This window comes from Triticum dicoccoides, chromosome 6B (genome assembly GCF_002162155.2).
Source record: "Triticum dicoccoides isolate Atlit2015 ecotype Zavitan chromosome 6B, WEW_v2.0, whole genome shotgun sequence".
Classification (NCBI taxonomy): domain Eukaryota; kingdom Viridiplantae; phylum Streptophyta; class Magnoliopsida; order Poales; family Poaceae; genus Triticum; species Triticum dicoccoides.
The window spans coordinates 615,993-627,145 of NC_041391.1; the positions used below are offsets into that span (position 1 = coordinate 615,993).

General features: G+C 44.7%; 2 protein-coding genes across 2 annotated transcripts; both read left to right on the plus strand.

Moving 5' to 3' along the window:
- The first annotated feature begins 4,226 nt into the window (after positions 1-4,226).
- On the plus strand, positions 4,227-5,393 carry LOC119323753 (F-box/LRR-repeat protein At2g43260-like). Its single transcript, XM_037597462.1, has one exon. The coding sequence runs from the start codon at positions 4,227-4,229 to the stop codon at positions 5,391-5,393; it is 1,167 nt and encodes a 388-aa protein (XP_037453359.1).
- A 934-nt stretch (positions 5,394-6,327) lies between these two features.
- On the plus strand, positions 6,328-7,298 carry LOC119323754 (serine/arginine repetitive matrix protein 1-like). Its single transcript, XM_037597463.1, has 3 exons — positions 6,328-6,371; positions 6,532-7,079; positions 7,180-7,298. Exons 1-3 carry the CDS (start codon positions 6,328-6,330, stop codon positions 7,188-7,190), a joined length of 603 nt encoding a protein of 200 aa, XP_037453360.1. The 3' UTR covers positions 7,191-7,298.
- Positions 7,299-11,153: the final 3,855 nt, after the last annotated feature.

An 11,153-nucleotide genomic window follows, 5' to 3' on the forward strand; every position in this document is an offset into this window, starting at 1 on the left:
GGCGACGACGGGGACGACGACGACGGGCGGCGGGGGCGGCGGGGACGGCCACGACGGGCGGCGGGGGTGACGGCGCGGCGGCGGCGACGATGTCGCGCGAGAAGTTGGAGAAGAAGTTGTCGACGAAACTGAATTTTTCGTAAGTGCTATATATATAGGAGGGGCCTTTAGTACTGGTTGGAGCCACCAACCGGTACTAAAGGCCAATTTTGGCTAGGCCAAGAGGCGGGAAACGAGGGCTTTTAGTGCCGGTTGGTGACTCCAATCGGTACTAAAGGCCCACCCATTAGTACCGGTTGGAGCTACCAACTGGTACTAATGGTTGTGCGCTGCCACCCGCGGTGCACTATGTTTAGTCCCATCTCGCCGAGTGAAGTGCAGCCGCACTGGTTTATAAACCCAGCCGCGGCTGCTTTATCGAACTCCTCTACATAGCAGGCTTCTGGGCCTAACGAGGGTGCGCTGCCCTGTGAGCCTGCCGGCCCTTCTGGGCCTGAATTTGCAGACCCTAGGTCTGGCAGGCCCATCGGGCAGCACCCCAACTCTTTTTTATATAGTTTTTTTCTGTATTATTTATTTTTGAGTAATTTTTTTATATAGTTTTTTCGTTTCTGCTTTATTTTATTTCTTCTATTTATTTCTGTGTAGTTTTTCTGTTGTACTTAGTTTCTTTGTGAATATTTTTGCTTTATATAAATTTTTTCTTTTCTGCATTATTTATTTTATTCTATTTATTTTGAGTATTTTTTATATAGTTTTTTATTTTCTACTTTATTGTTTTCTTCTATTTATTTCTGAGTAGTTAATTTTGCTGTATTTAGTTTTTTTGTGAATATTTTTGCTTTATATAGTTTTTTTCTTTTCTGCATTATTTATATAATTCTATTTATTTTGGAGTAATTTTTTTATATAGTATTTTTTCTTTTCTGCTTTATTTCTGAGTAGTTTTTTTTGCTATGATTTTCAATTTCACGGTCATTTAGCTCTGATATAAACAAATCGGTTACTGAAAAACGATAAATGATGTCAGAACGTGTTGGAAATTGATGACATCGCAGGGGATTGAGGGGGAGACGAGTGAGTGAAGAGAGTGAGGGCGTTAACATATAAAAATATACATAAAAATATACATTGATTATCAATGATCTTTTTGTGTATAATCTGAATTGTCAGTATGAGTCCTCAACGGTTTAGAAACCGGTGAAGACACATATTGAGTCCACAAATTATACACATATAGTTCAATGAAGACCAAATGCTTGTGATAGTTTGATAAGTAACATATTTAAATTGTGCATCTGAACACAGAAAAAAAAATATTGATCGGTACCGCCTTTCAGCCAAAACGCGCTACTGCTACAGAGAAGTACATAAAAAATATATTGATCATCAATGATCTTTTTGTATAGAATCTAATTTGTCAATAGGAATCTATCACCGATTTAAGAACCGGCGAAGACTCCTATTGCAGCCACAGATCCTACCCATAGAGTTCAATGAAGACCAAATGCTTGTGATAGTTTAGGAAGTAACATATTTAAGGTGGTCAAAATCTTGCTAGGGGAGCGAGGTGGGACTAAAAATAGCCCTGCCACAACCTCTTTACTACCTGTTCGTGCCACGAACCGGTACTAAAGATGCTGGTGCCCGGCCACTAAAGATTCGCATTGAACCGGTAAAGATCTCCTCCCGCCTAGTCATTTGAACCGGCACTAATGGACACATTAGTGCCGGCTCATATGCAAACCGGTACTAATATGTCTTAGATTTGACCTGTTTTCTACTAGTGTAGGTATGATTCTTTAGATGACAATGTTCTTGGTTCACATACACGACTTTGGAGGTCCCTAAAGCTGCAAAGACCGATATTACAGGACTGAAAAGGTGATCGTATCATTTTCCTTGGTTTAGAGGGACATGTACTTGTTTTTGCGTAGGATTATGCTATCTTTTTCAGTCCTGTAATATCCGTGTTTGCATGGCTTGTAACTGAATCTTTATTTTATTAATGAGACACATATTACCATGAAAAAAAATGCATGGGAGATCTGTATGCCTATCTTTTTTTTGGTTTTTTTTATCTTTATATAGTCTTGGGTTTCGGCTAGGTTTTCTCGTGCCTCGTTCATTTTTTCCGTACTCTTAAGTTTTGTTACAGTTTTTGTCCTACTCGGAGAGGCGAAGGGGCGATAGCTCTCTGAAGATGGAATAAGGTTCTTCCAGCCTTGTCCCTATCTTGGTGATGTTTCTAGCATTAGCAGACGACATGTGGAGGTTTGTCTCCAGCGGATCTTGCGGGATTTGGCTGGCGTTTGTCTTATTTGGTGGATCCACGTGGATATTGTCATCGTATGTTCGTGTTTGTATGTCTACAGGTTGGATCCTTTCGATCTACTCTTCTGTTCATCGGCGGCGGTTGCTGTTCTAATGTATATATGGTGTCTTATAATGTCGATTTTCTGACTGTTAATTACAATAAGATTTGCGCGGCACCATGCAGTCCACCTAAGTCTGCATGTGAGCTCGCGACCGAACGAACGGATGAGTCGGTTGATCGTAAGACTTTTCCATATTTGCCACATAGTCTCCTGGCTTTGAAAGGAGCACCGATGGATAACAGGGACGTGAACGAAGCAGGAGCCACGCAGTACGTCTTAAACTCGAGCCAACGCCACGCAGTACGTCTCGGACACACGCACATCGTCTTATGATATTGAACCCGAGTCTACTTCGTACTACTCTCATGAAGCCCTTAAAGTTAGCCCCCGGCGTATCCCTTCATCAATCAAACGCCTCCGCTGCATGTGCAAGAAACTGCCTGAGGAACACGCGCTTAGTTTTCTCCAGGTTCCAGATCGTCCGACGCCACTTCAACCCCGCCCAGCCACTGCCAGGACCTCGATCGCATTCCATTGTCATGGGCTCAATCCGACGGCTCTTTCTCCGCCAAGCCAAGCCGGCCGTGGCCTCCCATATGGGTCACGCGCTGTCACTGCCGGGATTCGTGTCACGGAGCCGACCGCGGTGGTACCAAAACCCGTGGAAGGTGGCCGCCGCGGTGGTTGTCGCCCCCTACACAGCCAAGTTCATTCTTTACACCGCATTAAGCAAAGAAGAGACCGTTCCCTACACCAATCGGGCCCATCGTGTCCTACTGACCTCATCGGAGGAACGCGAGTTTGGCGACGAAATCTTCAACGATCGCAAGAAGAAGTACGGCAAAGACATCCTTGGCCCGTCTGACCCGAGGACTGTCCGCGTCCGCCGCATCGCCTCTGATATCATCCATGGACAGCAGTCGCGATTGCTCGAAGTGGGGCCGTGCCCTCTCCTGCATGCCTCCCCGGTCGGGAGAGGAGGTGGCAAGGGCAGCGTGGAGTTCCTGGTAGTTTGGGAAACAATTTCATTAGGGATTTTAGGGTGGCTGACATGTGGGTCCCACCTATCAGTAAACCGACAAACTTAAGTGTTGAGATAACGTTGTCAATTTTGTGCTGCATGGACCTGACAACTGTCATAAAACGGTTTAAAACTAATCAAAACGCTCATCGATGCAACACTATTTTTTTTTTTGAAACAACGAACCAATTTTGTGGTAGGTTTCTTGAAATTAAAAAAAAGGTAGTTTTTCCGGAATCCTGTCCCCTTAAATGGAAGGTATTTTAGAACTTTTGGTTTTCACTAGTGGTGTTTTAATTTGACTATTCCATCTTTTAAATATTATGATGCATGTTTAATTTAAAAATATATATGTGTGTACTAAAAGCAGAAACTTAAGGAGTACGGTGAGCTGCAATATCAAGTAGAGGAAAATAACCACGTCTATTGCGACATCGTCAGAGCGTAGGTAAGGCGGAGGCCGGACGTTCAAAAAGTTGAAAAGGCATCGCCTAGTCGATCTCCTCCTGCTGCTGCAGTCTACACCTCTCCTGCTGTTGCTGGCCGCCTCACTCAACTACCAGACCTTCTCCGCGGCCTTCTTCCCGGGCGTAGGTGAGGGTGAGCAACTTCCGCTCGCCTTGCATTTGTGTCTAGAGGTCTCTCGATGGAACACACTAAGGTTTCGGACCTTTTGCTAGGCCGGGGGCTGTGTAAACCTATGTCAGCTTGTGTATTCTACGTGCTTGTCTTATTGATTTATAAGTTGGTGCCAATGATTTTGCATTGGATGTTGGTTTTCCTCTTAGGCACTGAAGCTTGCGGACAGGAGGGAGGGAGCCAGCATGATGCCGGACAGGAGAGGCGCGACCCGGCTCGAGGACCTACCCGACGATAGCATCGACAAGATACTCGTCCGGTTGCCGTCCAAGGACGTCGGACGCTGCCGAGCCGTCAGCACGTCATGGTGCACTGCCACATCCACACCCAAATTCATGCTCGACCACCACCAGCTCCAGCCCTCGCTCCCCATTATTGACGGCCGGGGGCTGCCCACTAGTTTCGTCCTCTTCCACTCCGCCGGCACCAAACATCAGCTCTGGCCTTTCTCCCGGTGTGTCAAACACCACTCCGAGATTTGTCTTCATGGCACCTGCGATGGCTTCCTCGTCATCTCCTGGCTGCACCAATTCTACATCTGCAATCCGGTTATCCACATGCATGCTCTCCTACCCCAGCCTCATGTGGAGCATGCCCTCTACAACACCATAATTGGTTTCTACCAGCACCTTCCAACTCAAGAATACAGGGTGCTCTGGGTCTCGGAACCATGGCACCCGTATAAATCCAGCTTGCACGTTCTCACCGTGGGATCCAATGTGATGAGGCATATCAACGTCAGAATGCAAATACTCTCACCGCCATCCATCGAACAAGAACAACAATTACTGAAGGGATTGCGCTCTAAGTCGTGTTGTCCACCATCTGTGCTTCACCGTGGCAGCTTGCACTGGTGTCCTTATGATGCCACTGAAATTGGGGGACACAACACAGATATTATTGTGTTTGATTCAGAAGCCGAGTCATTCCGGTGGATGCGCAGTCCCACCCAGCTAAGCCATCATAGAAAGTTGTTCGACATGAATGGGACACTTGCTTTATGGGGCAGCTTGACTCCCAGCTTGACCGCTATGGATGTCTGGGCGATGCAGGATTACGTCTGGAGTTTCAAGTACCGGATCGACGTGTCAACGCTGGAGGTATCACGACAACTTATTTCAACCTCTTGCAAAAATAAAAAGAGAACACCACTTGATTCAACAGTGCAATGGCTCAATGATATGGTTGTGTTGAACGACCGTGAGTTGCTGATCATGTTTAACAGTAAACATGTAATGCGTTGTGACATTGGTGGCAACTTCTTAGAAATGGTGAACATCGGAAAGCGTCAATATTGTATGATGCTTAATCACAGCCGCCTCAAAGAGAGCATTATTCCAATTCCATCCAACTAGATTGGGATGTAAAAGGAAGATGACAAGTTTTCACTCTCCGCAAGGCGTGTCTGAGTGTTCAAGGTTCCTGGTTTGCTTCCCCCTTGGATTTAGAGCACGTATTTTCTTCCTAGCTCTTATTACTACTTATCTATCAATATAACACACGCTTTTAGTATCTAGTGCTTACAATTATATCTTTAACGTCTGGTTCTTATTGTGATATCTTGTTAATTAATCATCTAAAATATGGAGTCTCTGTTAGCACTAATCTTGATCACGTTAATGGAGTTATTGTCCAATTAGTTAGCTGCTTGCACGCCGTTAGTTGGGCATGCCCGTCCGGCACGGATCCTGAACTCTGGCATGTAGCCGGGTCGTGCAGCAGCTCGTGGGCTGCATGCATGAATGTAGGGATTAGCTTGTTAGGTTGGTCAGTTAGTTAGCTAGATTAGTGCATGCGTGTTTGGTAGCTAGCTACCCCCTTCGTTTCAAAATAGATGATTCAACTTTGTACTAACTTTAGTACAAAGTTTTGGGTCATCTATTTTGGAACGGAGGGAGTAGGTGTGTGTGCACCGGGTCTAAAAAACCCTCCCTTTTGTATTGGTCCGTGCCGGTGTACTACCGAGCCAGAAGCTTGTGCTGTAATAAGTGAGGCCGTTCGTGCGGCGAGGCATTTGTCACCGGAAAAAAACTTGTGTCCAGTTTGCTTCTTGTTCGACCGTCGTATGAGCGAATGAGAGAGAGAGGGAGAGAGAGAGCTAGCTAGGGTTTGTCCGGCATTCGGGTCGCAGGAGACTACTCGGCATTTGTCCCCAGAGGGTTTGTCCCAACAATTGGTATTCAAAACCTCAAGACTCGAGGCAATGGCGCGGCGGCATGGCACGGCGTGGTGCAGCTTGCACATGACGGCATGGCAGCATGGAGGTGTTGTGTGGCGGCGGAGGCCGCGATGGGGCAGTCATGCGTAGAGGTGCGCGGTGATGTCGAACGGAGGCATTCAATATGACGGTCAACAACGAGCCGTATTAACAGTACAAAGAAAATTGTTAGCACTAATCTTGATCACGTTATTGAAGTTAGTATCCAAGTAGTTACTACTCCCTCCGTCCCAAAAAACATGTCGCGATGGCATTTTTACAAAAAAACCCTCTAGCTTCTCCCAACCAAACCCGCGCTCCTCGTCCTCCTTCTCCGACAGAAGTAGCAGCTGCGCTGCTCTCCGCCGCCGCAGCTTCCCTGCTCCCCGCCGCCGCAGCTGCCCTGCTCCCCGCCACCGCAGCCCCCCTGCTCCCCGGCTCTCCCGCCGCAACTGCCTCCTGCTCCGCTGCCGCAGCTGCCGCCCGCCTGCCTCCCCAAGCTCCCCCCTTCCTCAAAAAGATCTTCGATTTCCCCAGCTACCGCCGCTCTCTGCTCCGGCTGCGCCGGAATTGCCATCGGAGAGCCCGGAGGCGCCGGATCCAGACCACCACCAACAACCTAAGGCCGACGAGCAGCCAAGTGTCGTCCTCGCCATCGACGACGATGGTGCCGTCGACGCCATGGAGCGAGGGCGAGATCCTCCAGACGGCCAACGTCAAGAGTTTCGCCTTCACGGAGCTGATTTTCAGCTGCTTCTGCTGCCCCCGGTAGCGCCAGCACCGTGCGGCTGTACGAGGGCCGCGTCCGGCACTCGCGCCGGCGGCCGGCGGGGCACGCCTTCGAGTACGCCGTGCGCTACGCTCTCGTGGACCTCGACCACCTCGTTGTTGTTGTAAAATTTCCTCATTTGTGCTGAAGTGATTCAGTTCTCTGTTTGATGAAGGCGTCTACTGACGATACCCAAGAGCGTGGGGTACGAACAGAGAACAAGATGAATATTCAGCTACTGCTATGACGCAGCGGTGCAAGAACAAGATGAACACGTCAACATGTGGATTGCTGGTCAGTGTTTACATCTCCATCTTCTCTGTTACTCAAATGTTCTGAACTTTCTGAATCTCTGAACCACTTCACTGAATGTGTGTAAAATCTGTTCATTTTCTGGTTGGAATATTCGGACTAGTTCTGCTAGTTTAGAGTTTGGAGTATTTGCAGAGTTAACTGAACAATTTTGCACAGATAACTGAACAGTTTTGCAAGCATTCGATCTCTGAACAATTTTGTTTTCTGTAAGATTTATACTGTCTCTAAATTCAGTCATGAACTATGAACTCTGAAATTAGTACTGTCCCAATAGCATTTTAAATATTCAAGTTAGGACTGCACTTTTAAAGTTCAAGATACTCCTGTAAATTAAACCTCAACTTGCAGAGTTGTTGTTTTCAGTTAACTGAAATTATAGTGACTACTCCTACTTTTTCCTTCTCCTCTGTTCTGAAACTTCAGCTATCATATCTACAGTACCTAGCTACTGTCAGAACAGAACACTGTATATCTATAGCTTCATTTTAGAAATTTAATTAGTGCATTTCTAAAATGGCAAAGATTATGGCGCAAAGATTAGTTACATCACATCTAGCAGAAGTAATATTGTGAACCACTGGGCCCCAAGGGGATATCATCATCAGTAGATATCTACAGTTTTATTACTGGAGCCACCATACAAACCATGCAAACCTTATATTCTTTTGTTAGCTGAGAAGATCTGCTCTAGCATTTAGCAGAAGGATTACCACCACTACTATCTTATGATGTGTAGGTACTTAGAAGTTAATTAGGATCTTAGCTTAGAAGACCTGCTCTAGCACTAAGCAGAAGTTAATTTGGAGTACTATGACTTTTTGACAGTCTGTAAACAGGGCATTTGCTTCCCAGGAAAATTGAAACTGAACAATTGCAAGAGTTTTGCTTCATTTGGAGTACAAGTCCAAACCTGTATTGACAATACATGTTCTATTTTTCTATTGTTGATCAGATCCGTATTGTCCTAAATTGCAAAGTAAGTTAGCACAAACTCGTTTTAATCCAAATTATTCAAATAAATCCAAATATTTTAAATTAATTAAAATAACTAAAATTAATCCAAATCAATTCAAATAAATCCAAATAACCCAAATTAATTCAAATTAATCCAATTCAATTAATCCAAATTCCAATAAATTCCAACAAGGAGTTGATATACAAGGATTAGACAAGGCATACACAAGGGCATGACATAAGGGCATCTTTGTCCCCTCTTGACACAAGATTACACAAGACATACACAAGGAGCACCTGACTACATGACATAAGGGCCTCTTTGCCCCCTCTTGGCTACATTCTTTCTCTGGCCACTTCTTCCCTTCCATTCCCTTTACTTTTCTTTCTTTTCCCTTCTTTAGCCAATTCTTCCCTTTCATTTTCTTTTCCTATTGCAGTTTCCATTTCTTCTATAATGGCCCTAGTATCAACAACTACCCGGCTGTCGCAATATACATTGATGATTTCCCTGCTAGCATTCTGAATGCGATCCTTGTGCAAGTGGGGCAACTTATATTGATTTCCTCCTTTGTCTTTCATAACTTCAAACATAACTGCTTCTAGTGTGATAAAGCTTCTGTGCAACTTGTCGGGATCATAGTTCTCGAATTCCTCTTCCACACCCTGTACCAGTTCCTGGATGTTTGTAGGTGACCTGCAGTCGGTTAGAGACTGGAGAGAGGTATGGAAGCAGAGGTCCAAACAATTTAACTCAGGGCTATTTGGGGGCTATTGTAGCAATCGGATGTCAAGATCAGTTTGTTCCACAGCTTCTCGAAAAGCTACATCATTGGGAAGGACATGGGGCTTTGCATTATCCTGTTGGATGAATATTGTTGCTCCCTCGTCATCGTCAGGCCACTTATCCTGAATTGCCGGGATAACCTTATTGATTAGATAATCTCTGCACACAGGCCTAGTTACTTTCACTGATGTCAACACTTTTGTTCCCTTTGTTCTGTTATGACTTGTCCGCTTCGCCTCAGTCTCTTCAACGAATGCCCAAATGCCAATCTTCCCGTCGAATGTTAGCTCCCCCTCATTGTTATATCGAGGCCTGGCAACAGCTGTTAGGAACATCACCTTCCCAATGCTGTGAGTGTTTGACACGGTGCGCTTCGGCTCAGGTTCTCCTGGAAGTACATAGTAACTATTCTTTACTCTCGTCATGTCAAACCACTTCTCATCGATGTGAACCATATTCGTCATTGGTTTTAACATAGCCCGAGAAGTTGAGATTGAATTGTCATCGACCATGGACATACTAAATTTCAATCTCGCAAGCTTGTTCTCTAGCTTGAGGTGAGGCTTCACGGTGCTTGTGATGCGGTTGAGCTCATTCAACTGGAACCTCTTATGTAGGGTCGATTGGGCCACACCTAGAGACCGTGCCAGAGATCGAATTGTCCTTCTTTTATTTAGTGGGATTGTTGAGGTCCTCTCTAGATCCAGCTCCTTTCTCTTTCGGCCGGATCTTCCTGGCTTCTTGCTTGAGACATCTACTTCTTTGCCATCGGCAATTTGCTTTTTGGCTTTTTCCCAGATTCTTTCAACAGATCGTACACTTACGTCCAACAGGTTTGAGACTAGCAGCTTGTCGTCTGGTTGAACAGACCCATCTCTGAGCTCGATTACCAACAAAGCGAAGTAAACACCATGCCTCTCCTTATCTGACAATTCTCTTCTCTTCTCTTGAAGTATCCAATTCATAACTTCATCCTCTTCCTCTTGAGCTTCGTCCTCTTTCCCTTCATCTTCTGGAGGCATCCAATTCATATCTTCATCGCCTTCCTCTTGAGGCATGAAGTTCAAATCCATAGCTACATTCTCTGCCACTTGAGGTTCCTCCTGTTCAGGGGTCCAATTCAAATTAATACCTTCATCGTCTTCCTCTTGAGGCATCAAGTTCAAATCAATAGTTTCATGTTCTTCCTTTTGAGGCATCAAGTTCAAATCCATAGTTATGTTTCCTGCCATCAATGACAAAAGATGAGTACACCATGGTACCATAACAAGAATATACACACACAAAATGAGTATGCAAGTCAAACAAGAAATATGGCATGGATGTACCATTTCTAGTTTGGTTGCCATGGTAGCCAAACAAGAAATGCTGCCATGGCAGCCAAACACTTTGCTCTAACCATAACCATAAGCCATTTTTTGTAGCAGTGCCACATGATCAGCAGTACACAAACTTTCATTACTAAAATTTCAGAAACCTCCTTTGTGTCCTGATTGCTTTTGTTCCTTAACTTTGTTTTGTTCTGAAGCATCTATCGATCTTTTTCTTCAAGCTAAGGATGGTACAGATTTGTGTATGTAATGTACTGTGTCAATATCCATGTCATCCACCACTTTATTTAGGTTGACAAATACAATTGGATGTAGTGTAGTGGTAATCACCAATGTTCATCCATATTTTGCATTTAAAAACTCAGATTTGAGTCTGGATCAACTCAGTTGTACTGTATCAAGGACAGTAGCATGAAACCAATAATTTTTGTATCAAGGTTTAGTGTGAATATGTGCCTTATGTAATGATTTTCTCCCAACAAGCTTGAGACCACGTTTTGTACACACCTACTGTTAACTGTTTTGTTCAGTGTTTCTCTGAAGAAATCTGAACATTATTTTCATTTAACTTGTACTTGCAGCACAAGCATGGCAATCCACCAACATGCAAAACAAGTTCAAGACCAAAAATATGTGTTTCTTGCTGTTTACTCAACTGAACCAGATTTGGGTTTTCAAGTTCCAAGGTTTCCTGCTAACAGCATACAGATTAAATTGAAAAGCTGGATTCATCTAAATCATGGACAGTTCCAAACCAATTAT